Source organism: Haemaphysalis longicornis, unplaced genomic scaffold (genome assembly GCF_048455015.1).
Source record: "Haemaphysalis longicornis isolate Haplotype H1 unplaced genomic scaffold, Haemaphysalis longicornis Haplotype H1 scaffold_12, whole genome shotgun sequence".
NCBI lineage: Eukaryota > Metazoa > Arthropoda > Arachnida > Ixodida > Ixodidae > Haemaphysalis > Haemaphysalis longicornis.
In genome coordinates, this window is record NW_027526225.1 from 4,598,158 (window position 1) to 4,615,477 (window position 17,320).

Consider the following 17,320-nt stretch of genomic DNA (forward strand, 5'->3'; position numbering starts at 1 on the left):
ACAACAAAATGACGTCATCCAATGGCTTCAGCAGGCGGAAGCAGCTGTAGCCGAGGCGGCTCGTAGCCGCTCGGCCACTGCCGTTCACTCAATGGAGCCAACGTTGATGCGGCACGTCGAATAACCTGTCAGCAAAGCAGCGTCTGTGATCGCCGCGCTGTTGCAGCCGCTACATCGTCCGCCCGCCTCAAAGTCGATCGCTAGCGAGGCATCGGGCAGGCCGCAATGGAGACGGCGGGTGACGACAAGTCAGCCGGCGGGCCCCTGGAGCCGTCGCTGAAGAACATCATCGACCAGAAGTCGCTCAAGTGGGTCTTCGTCGGCGGCAAAGGCGGCGTGGGCAAGACGACCTGCAGCTGCAGCCTGGCCGTGCAGTTGGCGGCGACTCGGGAGAGCGTGCTCATCATCTCCACCGACCCGGCACACAACATCTCGGACGCGTTCGACCAAAAGTTCTCCAAGGTGCCGACGCAGGTGAAGGGCTTCGCCAACCTGTACGCCATGGAGATCGACCCCAACCTGGGCTTCTCCGAGCTCCCGGACGAGTACTTCGAGGAGGGCGACCCTTTCCGCGCCAGCAAGAGCATGATGCAGGAGATCCTGGGCGCCTTCCCGGGCATCGACGAGGCCATGAGCTACGCGGAGGTGATGAAGCTGGTGCGCAGCATGAACTTCTCCGTCGTCATCTTCGACACGGCGCCCACGGGACACACCCTCCGACTGCTCTCCTTCCCACAGGTGGGGCGCTTATACTGGCTGCCAGTAGCCGCCTGCTTCCCAGCTCCCCGCCGCTAGCTGTACTCAAACGGCCTAGAGCCGGCCCGCCAGGCCAGAAAGTCAGATTGGAGGAAGGGCGTGCTCGTGGTCGCACTCAAAGAAGCTTTAAAGGTCACCTCGCGGTGTAAAGAGCTCACCGCCGACCTTCCTTTTGTTTAAATGTTTACAAGGAAACTGGCGCCGGGCGTCTGTATGCGTCATATTGCAGTGCGGTGCGGTGCTTCCTTTTACACTAGTTTGTTTCGGCCTTACCTGCGTTGGAGTGTTGTGCAAGTGTATGGACAGCAATAACCCTGACCCTCTACAGTAACAAATGCAACCTAATACTGGGCTAGTTGAAACGCACATCATTGTAACGGGGGGAAAATTCGAAGGAGGACCACAAATTTATGCTTTGAGTTTCATCATCAAGTCAACAACTAAATACTTCCTTAATTTTCTCACCAGCAATAGTGCCTTGGGAAATCGAGATGCTGCCGTCACGCCTCGAATTCATGAGCACAAACCTTGGGAGGATGTTCACATTGCAGCCACTGCGTGCTCCCCACTTGTTCATATTGTGCCCTTAACACGCTCCTCTCGTGGGTACCTAACATCTACTCATGCGGTGAGTGGCTGCTGGGACTGGCGCAGTTGAAACTGCTGGCCGCATAGTGCAGCCCAGTGTTACACTTGTGGGCGTTGGTGTCACCCAAAAGTTATCCCGGAAGGCATGCACAGTGCTTGTTGAGTGGCACATGCAGCAATGCCATCCTCTTGTGCCGATGGCAAGCAACTTACATATCTGGTGGCGAAGCCTGTTCTTTTTCTCTGCAAGCGTTGTCCGCACCATACACTAGGAATGGGAAATCCCGGCACCAACAGCTTATGGGTGAAAAAAGAATGAATGGCAACGGAGTAGCGTGAGTGGTACTTGCTTTAGTAGCTCCTATGACAGCGCAGGGAGCCCAAAAAAGCTGAGCCACAGACTATTCGCCCTTTTGGCATGCAACTTTCTTGAACGCTTGAACACGGTGGTTTAGATGGGTAGCAGTCGTGGGCTAGCTGTATGCTGGGCAGGTGTGGTCCATGTTGAGCTTGGACCAGGTCATGAGAGAACAGCACAAGTTGAATAATGGTGGCACCAGAACACAGCCTAGGGGAGCACCATGTTGTTCATGAAGGGGCAAGGTACAATGTGGATTACATGCTGCCCTCATGCAAAGCCTCGTGGGATGTGTGTTTGTGAAAAGGCGCCTCATGTGACCAAAGGGAAAGAAACTAACCCAACCCCTCCCCTAAAGAGAACAGGTGTGTGGAAAGCTTGTCACCAGTCAGTATAAACCAAACCAAAACTCGAAACCCCAAACCAAACACCACCCAACCCGCTGGGAAGCTTTTGGAACACCATTACGAGCCTCCACGACACAAGTGAGTCAATACAAGCTTCGCTTGAAAAGGACTCCTTGATGGAGTTATTTGGAAAAAGGAAATCCACGAAAACCAGGACTTGGCAATCGGCCTGTGCCGAGGCAGTGGAGTTGGCACGTAGGGTAATAGACGTGTGGGTGATCAAAATGCGTCGGCACCATTACTGTTGGGGATGATCCAGCCGTTGCTGTGCACGTTTGCAGGGCAGTTCCAGAAGTGGTGCTCAAGTGTTTGATCCGACACAAAAAAGTCACTTGTGCATTTTTTTAGCAATGAAGAAAGCACTTGTGAATACACATTACAAGCTTGTTGAAGGATTTTAGTGGTCTACTTCTGCCAAAGGCAGCTTGCCATGGCACGCATCATTTATCCCAGCTGTAGTTCTGTGAGTCCCAAATTATGACGGGGAAAAACGCAAGTAATAACAAAACAAACAAAAAAAAAAAACAGCACTGTGAGGACCACCACTTGTTGCATGTGTTTCTCTTTTCCATCCTGTTCCTTTTGTGCTGTTAACGAGTGTCTGCAAATAACTAAAATCGAAGACTGTTTTTCACCATTTACAGGCAAGTTAAACTGATGTGCAATAATGACACAAGTGTATACAGTGCAGAAATGAATGGTCCTCTCCAGAGCCATCATATTCAGTGTGTGTACAACTGGCTCAGAAGTGAACATGTTTATCTGGAAAGAGCATTTGCAACACTGCCAGGTTATAACTACAGTAGCTGACCAATTTTTCGGATCTGGAGGGGAATCAAAAATAGTCCAAACAAAAAAGCAGTCCGAAAAATTTGTGAGCCTTTACTCTTAAGGACAACTGGCAATTCCTCGTGAAAGTCCGAAATATCCAGCAAGTCTGAATTTTCGAAGTCCGAAAAAACGGTCGGCTACTGTATGTGAAAAGTAGTCCAGTAGCCAGCTTCAACATTCCATACAGCAAGGACAAGAATATTAGCACCCATTTTTGATAACAGTTGGAAATCTCAATTATAGTTTAAAGTGGACAGGTATCCTCAACCTGGATTTATTTCAATCCGGTTTAAAATTGCCTATGTTATAGGGGCACTTTGGCACAGCTTTTAGGGGCGGACTTGGACTTTGAGAACGAAACGGCATTTTTGGGTGCATCTGGCAGTTTAGACATGCATCAGACGCATAGGTTTTTCTAATATGGTGCCTCCGTCTTTCAACAATGTGCATCTGTTGACAAAGACTGGGAACAAAGTACAACACATTTGCAATCTGTGTGTTCCTTCTTGGCGTGGGAACTGAATAATACCCCGGCTACACTAGGGACTGAGTGTCATTTGAACCAAATGTCATTTGACTCAAATGGGGTGCTTCCAATGCCATTCAGAATACGCCATGCTACATTACAATTTTGATGGCAATTAAAAGCTTTCACATTCTGTAGTGGCGCTGTTGTCGCCCCATTCTGTTTTCGTACATTCAAATTTAGGAGCAGCCGAAGGCCGTAAAGTGATATCAGATTAGAAGAGACACGAGTTTTGACTCTAATGTGGTGGTTGTTTGCGTAGTTTCATTTTTTTTTTTTTACAAATGACCCACTGGTTTTGAGAGTATGAAAATTAAATATGTTGATTTCATATTGTAAGTAAATGAGCAGCGAACAAAGCTCCACAAACGAAAATGTTTTGTTTATTTTACGTACCGAAGTATTACATTTTTTATTGCTAATCGAAGACGCTGCATGCGAGAGTGCTAGAAATGGCATTCGAGAGCCCCAAATGTCCCTCAGGGTGCTCATTTGGCTCGAATGTCATTTGAGCCGAATGGCATTTCAAAACCCAGTAGAGCAGCACAACTCGGCGTTTGAGTCAAAAGACATTTGGTTGAAATGACATTCGGACGCTAGTGTAGCAGGGGTATAACACACCCGTAATCCATATTGGCGCAGCAGTAGTGCTTGATTGCAATGTCTCCAAAAATAAGACAAGCTCAGGTCATCTTATGTCACTCTCAGTTACCTTCCAGTGCACCAGGAGGCATAAAGTGCATCTGAGGAACCCTTATCTCAGAATGTGGCGTGTGCCTTGTACCAGCAAGATGTTTGTGCATGCAGATGTGCATACCTACATACATATTTCATTACGGCTTTGTATCAACACTGAAACAAGACAGGATTTGCGCCGCCTTACTGGTCGTTGAACTGCTTGTATTTCTCCTTCCTTCTCTCGTCGCCTACCTTGTTATTTGGCCCTAAAACAGAGGTGTCGTAGCACATTGCAAGTCTGTGGGCTTAAAGGGACACTGAAGTGATATGTAAACATTGCGGGATTACTAGCGCAAATTGTAGTCCGGAGTCCCCAGGCCATGTTTCGATCACTCTAGGCGCGTTTACGCGATTTTATTTAGTAGAAAAACTAATTCGAAAATGCTGTCCTCCTCTCTTTACGCTCGCCCATTTTCTGTGGCGTTTTCGTGTGACGTCAGGAGGGGATGAGCTGGCAATTGGCTGCGCCACGGCTGCGCTACTGCACGGCTCCCCGGCCGACAGAGTCAGTCGGCCCAGCGTTTCGTCCGCCGGCCGCCGGCAGGTCGTCGCAATCAAGGAGGTTAAAAAAAATTGCTTGGTCGCAATTCGTTCGCTTAGTTGAAACGAAGCCAGGACACGTTTGTGAATGGAAGAATGTGCCTTTCTTTACTTGGTTTGTTTGTACACTGTATCTAGCTCCAAGTCAAGTTCGCTTCACACAAGCGCTGCACAAGCGCACATGCGACGCTTCGCTGACTGGTACGCCAGTAGGAAAATATAAGGCCTCTCGAAGGCGGGAGAAGAGTCAGCGAAGTCAATATAGGTACTAAGGAAATAAAATCAACTGATATTTTTACCGTATAGCGTAAAACTAGGGCGCGGGAAGCACTTTTTTGCGCTGGGCGAACAAGCACAGCGGTCAGCAGCACGACTACGCATCTGCGAACGCTTTTCCGTCTACGAAAGGCAATTGCTAGACGTGAGCTACTGTGGAAACTCGGGCGACGCTTACTGCACGATCGCAGTACAACAAATAGTCACCTAAGCTGCTTGAAATGCCAAAACTAAATAAAAGTGTAAACCGGTTGTACAATATATACCCTATATTAGCAAGGCCTTCGCGTCCCGCTCCGTGGCTCAGTAGTCTGGGGCGCTGGGTATGTCACTGCAAATGTTTTGCAAGTCATGAGTTCGAATCCCCGCGGGTACGTGCTTTTTTTTTTGTAAGTTAACTTTTTTGTTTTCCGCCGATGTTTTCTATATTGAGTTCACCTTTTTTTGGGCCGCAACGTTCATGGCTACACGAACTAGTTCACAAAACACGCGCAGGCTGGCACATGCATGGCGCGCTAGCGAGTTCTCGTTGGCGTGCTGTTGCCATAAGCACCGACTGCTTGCAGGCAGTGGGCACAGGCCAGAATGAACAGACCCTTGGCCTGGTGCGAACACGCTTTTTACGATACAGGCATGAGGGAGGCAAGCTCCAATTATGGGGGAAAAGCGCATGACATTTGGGCTTCTACGGGTACGCGGAGGGCGTTCATGCACTGCGTAGGTTTCGGCTAGTGAATGCTACGATTCCAAGCCGTCCTAGGAGGCTTATCTTTATGCATTTTTACAGCTGACAACATGGCAGAAGCGCGGTACGATGATTACTGAGTCATTGAGAATGCCCATCCAACAACGCCAGCGGTTGTGTTTTACAGAACCGAAACCGAAACTTGTTTGGTTGCTCACCTTGGGCATCGTCCAATCACGGTGCCCGCTCCTCCTAACGTCACAGCTTTAGTTGGTGCGGCCGCCGCAAACCGCGCATGGTAGTTTTTCTTCTTTCGCGCTTTGTAAAATAATTACCGATTTGTCAATCGTAAAAACGATGAAAAGTGTGCTAATTTGAGCCAGTCTACACAGTGCAAGCAAAAACGGGAGCTTGACAAATTCACTTCAGTGTCCCTTTAAGTACAAATTGTCCTCTTTCTCACCTTTATCACTGTTCTCCCACTCACATTATTGGCATCTAGTCAGCTTCTCATTACTTCTCTCGGAACTGGAGAAACTGCCTGTACGTCTTGTTCAAGGTGGCATCATCTCAAACACTGCTTCACTGTTGGCTTTACCAGTATGACCAAGAGCCAGGAATATTGACTGCAAAATTCAGCTTCAACGAAAAACTTTACAATCCCTTCTTGAAGAAAGTATAGAGAAGCGTGACAACTTTCTGACATCAAAACTGCGTCAGAAGTGTGTCAGAACCTTCGCTAAAAGTTCATCCAGCCTTCGCTGGAAGTGTGTTTAATTGTTTCAAAGACCCAAATCAGAAACGAAGAACAAAGCCATGTGATGATTTTTTACGCACAAAGTAAATGCATCTATGAACAATCTAAGCGTATATCAGTACATGGTTTATGAGATGAAGGTATACTATTGTACTCCTTCTTCATCCAGAGCTTCCTAGTCTATTGGGAAATGCATGTTTTTTCATAGGACGCCATCAGTTCTACTAAGAAAGCTTTCGCTTTAAAAACCATGGACGGTAGAAAGGGAACACGGACAAAATGCCGACACTTAGCAGAATCGGTGAAGATGTAAAGTGCTTGCTTCATGTTTTCGCAGCTTCGTGCCTGTTTCCTTTCTACTGTCCTTGGTTTTTTGTTCAGTCTGAAATTGGCAGTAAATATGAAACTACTCGCCAAATCCCAAGCCAAGAATACCATCTGTGAGCACTTCCTCGGTGCAAATGCGAGCAATTCTCTTCACCCATCCCTTGTAGGTGATGGAGAAGGGCATGGGAAAGCTGCTGCGCCTCAAGTCGCACCTGAGCCCGTTCATCTCGCAAGTGGCCGGCCTGCTGGGGCTGCAGGAGCTGACGGCGGACGCCATGTCCTCCAAGGTGGAGGAGATGCTGCCCGTGATCCGGCAGGTGAACGCCCAGTTCCGCGACCCCGAGCAGACGACCTTCGTGTGCGTGTGCATCGCCGAGTTCCTCTCGCTGTACGAGACGGAGCGGCTGGTGCAGGAGCTGACCAAGTGCGGCATCGACACGCACAACGTGGTGGTCAACCAGCTGCTCTTCCCGGGGCCCGAGCCGTGCCGCATGTGCGCCGCCCGCTGCCGCCTGCAGGCCAAGTACCTGGACCAGATCGCCGACCTCTACGAGGACTTCCACGTCACCCGGCTGCCCCTGCTCGACCAGGAGGTGCGCGGCGCCGACCGCGTGCGCGCCTTCTCCCGCCACCTCGTCCAGCCCTACGTGCCGCCCAAGGGCAAGGCGAGCAGCGGCGGCGAGGGGCCCTCCTCCTCCTCCTCCTCTGCCGCTGCACAGCACTGCTGAAGAAGATTTTTTTTTGTTCTCCTACCTACCCCGAATAAAACCGGAAACACGCTTTGCTAACGCCTGCGTGTGTGCATCCTTCCTCGGTCAAGTCCCCAGTGTCGGGGGCCTCTTCCAGTGGTACTGCACGGCACTGCTGAAGAAGTGGTGTCTTTTAAAGATGATAGTCTTTCTGCGGGAGCTTAAATTTGGGTATGTCTGTCCTTCTATTCTGCCACTTGGCCAAAAGTTAAAAGAATACTTTAACGTGCTTTTCCGTACTAAATTTGGTAGCGTTGTTAATGCTTCAACTTTGTTGAGGAAAGACAGGCATATTTGAGGGGGAATCAACACATCAGTGACATTTGCATTGTTCTAATGCAAATTATTTGCATGGCTGCATAATTTTTTTGATCGCAATTAAAAATTTTCACCTGAAATTTACAAAAAGCGCTTCCGGTGCCCACTTGCGGCAGTGTTCCAAGTCCAACAGTCACAAAATGCCTGAGCAGGTGGCGGAAGCAGTGGAACATGGCAAAATTGAATTGACTTGAGCAAGCCTCTACTGTCCATGATTGACAATCCAGCGCGCGAAAACACGGCACAAAAAGAACGAGAGTTCTTTTTGTGCCGTTTCTTCTCGTTCTTTTTGTGCCGTGTTTTAGCGCGCTGGATTGTCAATCATGAACTTTCACCAACTCGCCCAAATCACAGTCCTCTTAAAAGCCTCTACTGTGTTTGTCTATTGTGGGAGGAGAGCGTGAGAGGTGGGCAGGAAACAAGATATAGGCATTTACGTGGCGGGGGCGACAGAAGACCACCGTCTTTTGGTGGCGCTTGCAGCGAAGTCAGCAGTGTTACCCAAGCAACCACGGACGTCCGTGGAACGTCCGAAAAACAGCCTAACTTCCATGCCGGTTTGGAACGTCCACTGCACGTCCTTGTTTGGATGAACATTTGCGGTCGTACAGTGGACATCCAGCAAGGGTTGTACAAAGGCTATACTTTTCCGTATGTCCGAAGTACATCCGCCCATGGACGTAGTTTCAACGAGGCATCAGATAATGGCGTAAGTTGAATATAAAAGCAAAATCAGTAAAGCTTATCTGATTTTCAATTAAAAAGATTTTGTACACCAACACCCTTAATACCCCTGTCACACAGGCACTTTCAATCGCGATTGAAGTGAATCGCGATCGAGTTTTCGAGCGCGCTCGACGTGCTGCCGCTGCTACACGGGACGTTTCAATCGCGGTTGAGAAGTTGCACGGGTTGCTCTCGTGTTCGCCAGATGGCGCTAACACGGCACGTTTCAATCGCGGTTGAGAAGTTGCACGGGTTGCGCTCGTGTTCGCCAGATGGCGCTAACCATGTACTTGCGGCCGGCGTCTGGTAACTTCGCGCGGTCGTAGGTATACGTAACTATGTAAATATTACCTCACGCTTATTGGGTCAAGTTATTTGACACAATTTGTGGCGTTAGTTAAAGTTGTCACATTCTGTGCCATTACTGAGCGGGGACGAGAGTATCGCGGCTTTCGCTCGATCGCGCTTGGAAGCCTCGATCGCGCTTGAGAAACCAGGATTGAGTTCGAGCGGGATCGAGCTCGATCGCGATTGAAACTGCCGTGTAGCAGGTGCCCGATCCGGATTGAACTCGATCCGGATCGACTCAATCGCGATTGAAAGTGCCCGTGTGACAGGGTTCATCTGTACATTACAAATAATCAGCCTATTCCTCGCAAATCATCTATTAGGGTACTAGGCTTACGCGATCAAGACAGCCAGGCTACCACATGGGTCACTAACACAATCAAAACAAACAGATCCTCCGCATTATAAAGCGCTTCACGACACACCAGTCTGGCCTTAAAGAACATGACCTTAGACACCTCGCTCACACCCTCCTCATTTCACGAGTCATGTATGTCTATCCTTACCTCAATATTACTAAAAAGCAACAACAAACCTTTGAAATACTTAATAGAGAAAGTCTACGACTCATTACCGGCCTACCCACTTACACTAGAATTCATGACCTTTACGACTGCAGTGACATGCCTACATACGCCGACAGGGCAATACGCACTCCGTAACTTGCATGTACAACGAGTCGTTGTACATGCAAGTCGTTGTCAACGACTGTCCACCTCACGGTACGGACGACACATCCTTGAAGCCATTGGCCACAATACCTCGCAGCTGCCAGACATAGCCAACACATCAAAACCATGGACCACCCTATCATTAACGGATCCTAAACCCGATCCCCAACCACAAAACAGGCGGAAATCTGCAAAACAACACCAGACACGCCCTTGCCACCCTAATACAATCAGCATCTACACTGACGCATCTAAAACAGAATCCAGCACAACTGCGGCGTGGCATATACCGGCATTTAACTTCAATAGCGTTCATTCCTTGCCACCAGATACCACCATTAAAGGGGCAGAACTAGAAAGTATCATCCTCTCACATATTGTTCATAATATATCAGCTTTTTCCATGTACAAGCTCATACACGTTCACACAGATAGTCGGGAAGCTTTCCTGGAATGTCGCCATCAACTATCAATATAGCCTACGAGTTAAGAAGATCCAAGAACTCAAGAGCATCCTTCATCAACAGAACATCGGCGTCACCATCACGTGGGTGCCCGGCCATGCCGGAATCCCCGGAAATGAGGCATCCCATTTGGCGGCACGTGCATCGTTCACAACCGTGCCCCAAGCCAGCTTTGACGCCTTCGGACTGCGATTATGACCCTGACGAGCACCGGACCGCCATCAAACAGCAACGAAAAGACTTTCTCGCCTCCCTGGTCAACCACACTCCCATTCCCAAGTCCTATTCTCGCTCTAACAAGCCCGCCTAAGACAGCTAATGACACTTACCAACCTTTCCCCTGCAAAACGACAACAGTTTTTTCATTCGTCACCTAATCAAGGCATGTGTATCCCCTGTGAAATTCCGGACACCGCTGAACACATTATTTGGAAATGCCCTCGATTTCAAACTGAAAGACAGGTTCTCCTAGACACCCTTCCCGCTAACTTACGACCAAATTTATTAAATGATCTCCTGCGTCCCTCCTACCCACCTAATTTAGCGAAGGCAGTGTGGGACACTCTCATGCATTTCATAACCCAAACCACTATTTTTCCCTTGCTATTTCCCACCCATACCCGTCGTGAACCTTAACTTATCGCTACTCCTAAGGGGGTCTGATTCACTAGCAAGAGAACCCCGCGTGTTTTTTCTACATTTCCATAAACGTTGAAAAAAAAAGCGCCTTTTTTAGACTTTTTTGAAGCAGCACACCAACTCCAACGCTGACCTATCTGGGGAAGGGTATATAATAATTCAGAGAGAGAGAAGGCTCTTTATTGAAAAAATTCCGCCACCTTCCCACGAGGGGAACCCTGGGGTGATGAAAGGCATCTCACGGGGTTCAATTCGCGTTTCCGTTATGTTGGTTACCCAAATGTGGTTGAAGTGTAGTGAACATTAAATGATGCTCAATCACACGTAGAGTTCCAAGTACGTAAAGACCGTCTTCATCGGAGGATTCAACGGAGTCGTCGTCGTCAAGCGAAGCACGAGCAAAGTCAAGCGGAGTCGACGGTGTCAAGCGAAAGCGCGCGCTTAACTGAACGGGCGCCGAGCGCTCACCGCTTTATATGCGCGCTTGAAGGAGAGGAGATAGCGGAGGAAAGTTGCGCATGCGCACACATGCGCGCACAAGCGCACCGGAGCACATGCGAACGTAGGCGAAGCGCGCCGGCTGTTGTTATGATAATGAGCCGGAGAGAGCGCATAACGCACAGCTGTCGGAGAGAAAAACGGAGTAGAGTTTGCGCATGCGCAATGAGGAGTGCGGACTACGCCGGTCAACGCGGGACAGGCCGAGTGTAAGAGATTCCTTGCACCTAAAAAAGCAGAGTTTTGCCGGCGTTTGCGATCGCCTACATGCTTCTCTGCTAGGGGTCGGGGATGTAGGGAAAACAGGCCCTAGAGAGATGTGGGCAGAAAAAACAAACAAACAAACAAAAAACCACTGGCGTGGCTTGACGGGCTTGACGGACTATTTTGTAGATTGTGTCACAGAATTCATAATTTGGAAATGTGGCCAATATCCTCCAAATATGAAAACAAACTTTTTAGAGCCTGACGCTGCTTTGAGGGGCAAGTCCATGGTCCTAGGATGGTCTTCAAAGTTACCGGCCCTTGATCTAGGCGTTCAGTATCTTCAAAAAAACTGGATCTTGGTGCCAAGTAGGCCACACATTATAATAAAATATGTTCAACGGTTTCTATGGAAGAACAGTTATCGCAGTACGGGTTGGTCGTCAGTCCGAGGCGAAAAAGGTAACCTTTGGTGTAGGCCGGCCGAGTTCAGTCGTAGGCGATGATATAATGTTTTCAGCCTACGATGGAGCTGTCTTGGAAGTGTTGACGTCAATTCAGGGTCAATCGCATGCAAAAATGTTTCGTTATTCGGTTCGTTGCGCCATAGCCGGTTTCTTTCAGTTACTGCAAAGCGATGGGCCATGGTAGAAATTAAGATTCTGTTTTCGTAAAGTACACTTTGCGGTATTTCCGGTGGTTAAGGCTCATACGGGCCGCATCATCGGCTTTTAAATACAGAACATTTCTTTAACTCACATGTAGCGTCCGCCGTCCGTCCGCAACAGCTCAGCGCGCAGGTGCGCCCTCTCCCCCACTTCTCCTCTCCCGCATCACGCTACCCTCCTCGCTCTTAACAACAGGTCCGCACCCCTCCCCCTACACTATATAAAAGAAATAATAGTTATCGGCGCCTGGTTTCGATCCCACGACCCTTTGGGCGGAACGCGAGGTACATGGTGCTCTTCCCACTGCGCCACAAAAGCGACTCAGAATCAAAGGGTACGAACGCGCCTTATATCCTTGACTCATTCAAACTACGTCAAGAAGCTGCTGATACACGGCAGCAGTTGCATCGATCTCGTCTTCACCAGTTGCTGCAACGCACACTTTAGCCACCACGAAGCCGTCGTTCTCAGCGTCCAATACAACGACAACAGCCACAAATAAATAAATAACGACTTACAACAACCTACTCCTTGCCTTCACTTCTTGCGTCACACACACACAAAAAAGAAAAACCCATCTCTCCACGAGGGGGGACTCGAGTCGCAAAATCACGAAAGTAATAATTAATACATGAAAGAAATAATAATAATTAATAGTAATAAGCAATAATAGTTAACACATTCACTACCACCCCACCACCACCCCCCAAACACTAACGTTAACGCAATACACCCACCCCCTACGCGACGCATTTACTCGAGTCCCCCCTCGTGGGGAGATGGGCCCAATTTTTTTATTTCCAATTAATACCACAGTGGCCAGGTATCCATTGCCATTTTATAGAGTGTCCAGCAATTGCAAGCGAGGTGGTGAAGGTAGGAGATATCAGAGGCTGCGGTATGGTGAGGGGAAGACCTGCTCCTCCTTGAGAAAATTTGCAGAGCTTCCTTGGAGTCTGTAAAGATGCTCCACTGATGCGGCTGGTGGCGTAGGACGTAAACAATTGCTTCTTTAAGGGCATATAGCTCAGCCGCTGTAGATGATGTTGCTCGCTTCAGACGAAATGAGAATATTTCACCCGTAAGTGGCACGTACATTCCAGATGAAGAGCTTTGCGGGGAGGACGATCCATCCGTAAATATGTGAGTTCTGGCCGAATGCATTTTATACATGTATTATTCCATCACGATATGTAGTATTTCAGTATGGGGCATTGTCTTCTTCGGGCCAATTGGGATGCGACATTGAATTTGTAAGGGAGTAACGTTCCATGGAGGGAAATTTCGAGGAATTATTTGTTTCGGTTGGTTTGGAAACAGGGGTATTCTGCCAATTGCTTGGGCGAATCCAGAGCTCGAGCAGCTTGAAGTTGAGGTTATACGACTTAAAAAGTGATTTCTTGAGTGAAGCCGATGCCTCAGGTACACACGGAGAGTCTCCTGTTTTCTAACCACGTCAAAAGGCAAACAACGTGCCTCTGCAAGGGTTCCGACGCTCGAAGATCCCTTCGGAAGCCCAAGGCAGATGCGTAAATTGTTGTTCCTTGCTGCCTCAAGACTCTTCTTGCTTGTGTCTGGCATTCGTTGTAGGATTGGGAGGCTGTACCTCAGCACACCATCCATATAGCCGTTGTGCAGCATGACCATGGAATGGCAATCGCTGCCCCAGCGTAAACCCGCGAAACATTTTAAAACCTGAGTGGCCGAAGAAATGCGGGCCCGTAACCGTTTAACCTCGGAAGACCAGGTCAAATTGCAATCTATTAGAATTCCTAGAAATCTCTAGGAACTCTACCATTTTCCAGTGGAATGCGCGTGGCTTACGTTGAAAGCTTGCGGACTTTCGCTACCTTGTGAACACTTACCGCTTCCCTTTCATTACCATCTCTGAACCGCGTGTGGGAGAGGAGTTTCGGTTAAGTGGCTACATGCTGCATTCGCGGCGATTTAACAAAACAAGTAGACTATTTGTGGCCTTTCGCGACGACATGCCATTCGTTGAAACTGCCATCACACCACACGATACAAACGAACATGTTTGTGGCACTACTATTATCGGCCGCCAACCTTTCACTTTTATATCCGCCTACCTCGAGCCAGGCGCTGCTTTTGACGCTTCACGGCTAGACAGTCTTATTAGGACTACTTCGGCACCCCACATAATTTGTGGTGATTTCAAGTCCATAATATAATAATTCAGAACCTCTATTAAAACGCTAGTTTACCGTGTTCGTGTATACTCGTCTGTCCGGTAGTGCGGTGGCGTTGTACGGTATTGGCGGTGAGCGCGAACACGGGCGGCGCTGCGAAGCGCGTCTCCGTGACGCAAGCTTATTAAAGGAGCACTGACACGAAAATTTCATGTTACACTTTTATTGCTTTTATCGATGCTTAATGGCCTGACGAATCTGAAACAGCCCTTCAAATACTTCAGCGCGCGATAGTTAATTACATTGAATGGCCTGAAAATCGTTTGTTTCAAATTCCCGCGCTTTCATCCCGAACGGCGCATACTCCCTGCCTCACCTCACCGCTTTGTGCGGACGTCACCGGCGCCCGCTTGAGAGGGCGTTGCGCCCGCTCGCCGCTCGTGGGGCCGCGCGCATGAAGTGACGTCACGAGCTTCTGACGAGCGCTGCCGCGTCACTTCTTTTGGCTCTCCCGGGATGATGTTACGCTGATGTCCATTTGCTGAGTGCCGCTCCGCGCGCTGCTCCGTCGGCGCGATAAATGAGATCCAATTGAACTATGTTCTTCGCGTCGCAGGCCGCTCATATTTCATCCAGGGTATTCTGTTGAGTGAAGGAAGCGAACTGTGCAATAATATTAACGCCGAAAATTGGTGTCAGTGCTCCCTTAACCCTTTCATGCATACGGGCCTCATATGAGGACACATATTTATCTTACTACAGACATCATCCAGTTACTTGCATCGAGCTATTAGCCGCATAGTGTCCTCAATTGAGGACGCGTCAGAGTTCCTAACTTGTTTCACAGATGGCGCTAGCTGTCTGTGTTTCTTAAATCGCCAGGTTCTGAGGGGCAGTAGGCTTGCTTAAGGTCGTTCAATGTTCCAAAAAAACAAAAAACATTTGCTCGACAGGTTATGGTGTTTTTCAACTACAAAAAATATGGTCGCAAAGAACAATTCCTGAATATTATGAGCTTCTTTTGTTAAAGTTTTCTTCTTGGCGGTGGGCCGTAGAGAAAGAAAAGAACAGATGTCCTCAAGTGGGGACAATATGCAAGAAACGTATAGCCTTACCTGCAGCGCCACCAAAAAAAATAATACTCGTAAAATGCCAAGCCAGTGCTGAAAGTCCTTGTTTTTTCCCGCGCTTTACGTGCATCGTTGAGTTTGCTTTTGCGCGGTTTATTGAATGTGAAAAAGTCTCCCGCTTCCATAAACCTTGGGCAAAACCACACATTTCGAAGATGTGTTCCAAGCGGGGACTTTCCAGGGAAGAAATTGATGCTCTTTTAGAGCTCTCCTCTGATTCTGGTGACGATTCCGAAGCGGATGATTGGGAGCCGCTCCTCACCGATATTGGCACTTCGAGCAGCTCGGGAGACTAAAGTGAAGACAGCGAGCCTGTGCGTGATAACGGCGCTTCGACAAGCTCTGGTGCAGCTAAAGCCCCCTCCAGAACATCTATGGTGAGCAAGAACAGCACACCGTGGATCGCCGACAAAGACAACGACTGGGCAGGAAAGGCTCCCGATTTCCTTGGTAAGCATAAAGTCAATGTGCACGGTGCACTCCCCATTGACTACTTCCTGGCTCTTTTTCCTGAATCGTTACTGGAGCACATCGTTTTTCAGACAAACTTGTATGCCGTGCAAAAAGGGAAAGAGAACCTCAGGTTGACACTGCCAGGTCTTCCTTGGCATATGCCTGGTAATGACTTACATCAGATATCCTAGAATCAGAAATTACTGGTCAACGGAATCCGGACTTCGAATGACCTTGTCGCCGATTCAATGGCTGTCAACCGTTTTGAGGAGATTCGAAGATTTCTGCATTTCAAAGACAACAGCGACACTCTGAGCTTCCAGAATGACCGCGTAGCTGGAATGAGGCCAGTCATTGATGCACTCAACGAAGCATTTTGCTCGGCAGTTGATCCCGAGGAATACCAATCCGTCGACGAGATGGTGATACCATTCAAGGGGCGCTCCTCCATAAAGCAATATCTTCCGAGTAAGCCGAAGCGCTGGGGTTTCAAGGTATGGGTGAGAGCAGGAGTGTCTGGCTACATTTACCGTTTTGAGGTATACCAAGGCGCAACAGGGGGGCGATCCAATGTTTCAAGCGAAATTCGTATGGCCGGAGAAGTTGTCATCAGGTTGTCCAAGGGACTTGAAAGGAAAAATTATAAAGTTTATGCTGATAACTTATTCACCTCTATGGCCCTGGTCAGGAAACTGAGAGAGGATGGAATATTGTTTGTCGGTACATGCCGTGCAAACCGTCTGCAAGGAGCGGATAAAAAGCTCAAGCCCTTGAAGGAGCTCAAAGCGGATGGAAGGGGAAGCACATCAATTTGCACCTCAGCCGACAACATCACAGTGACAAGGTGGCTGGACAACTCGCTTGTTCACGTTGTTTCCAGCTACGCCGGACGGCAGCCTGAAGGCACTACCAAGAGGTACAACAGAAAAGAGAGAAAAGTAATGGATGTCACCCGGCCGTACTCCGTGGAACTTTACAACAAACACATGGGAGGTGTTGACCTCGTGGATTCCTTGATTGCAAGGTACAGAAACGACGTCCGGAATAAGAGGGGCTACTTGAGGATTTTCTTCCATCTACTAAACGCGCAGTTGTGAACGCCTGGATTGTGTGGAGGTGGGACAAAGGTGTGGAGCATCCAATGGACCAACTTGAGTTCCGAAGTCGCGTTGCCAAGGCGCTCATATTTCGTGGTGAAGCAGCACAGAGCTCGAAGCGACGAGGACGGCCATCCAACGATTCGCCGACAGCCCCCATAAAGAAGAGAGTGTTCAACCATGTGCCCCTGGAAAAGAGGCTCGATGGCGGGCGCCATTTCCCAAAGAAGAGCGAACAAAAGTACGCCAGCCGCTGTCGAAGCCTTGCCTGCCGCAGCAAGACAAGGTACCTCTGCGGTCGGTGCAACGTGCCTCTGTGTCCCGAGTGCTTCCAGTCCTTCCACAGCACCTAAGCTGAATGTGCAAGACTGATCCTCAGCATTCAATTTTGAATTGCAATTGTTTCTACCAGTGTT

General features: G+C 48.8%; 1 protein-coding gene across 1 annotated transcript; it reads left to right on the forward strand.

Annotated features, from left to right (window-relative positions):
• LOC144162297 (ATPase ASNA1 homolog) lies at positions 1-7,577 on the forward strand. The gene is made up of 2 exons (XM_077692773.1): positions 1-738; positions 6,957-7,577. Exons 1-2 carry the CDS (start codon positions 226-228, stop codon positions 7,515-7,517), a joined length of 1,074 nt encoding a protein of 357 aa, XP_077548899.1. The 5' UTR covers positions 1-225; the 3' UTR covers positions 7,518-7,577.
• The last annotated feature ends 9,743 nt before the right edge of the window (positions 7,578-17,320 follow it).

Bases quoted from the DNA above. Each gene is read 5' to 3' on its own strand.
- LOC144162297 (XM_077692773.1), top strand. From the start codon at position 226: ATGGAGACGGCGGGTGACGACAAGTCAGCCGGCGGGCCCCTGGAGCCG. The intron at 739-6,956 runs GTGGGGCGCTTA...CATCCCTTGTAG, and splicing joins GACTGCTCTCCTTCCCACAG to GTGATGGAGAAGGGCATGGG.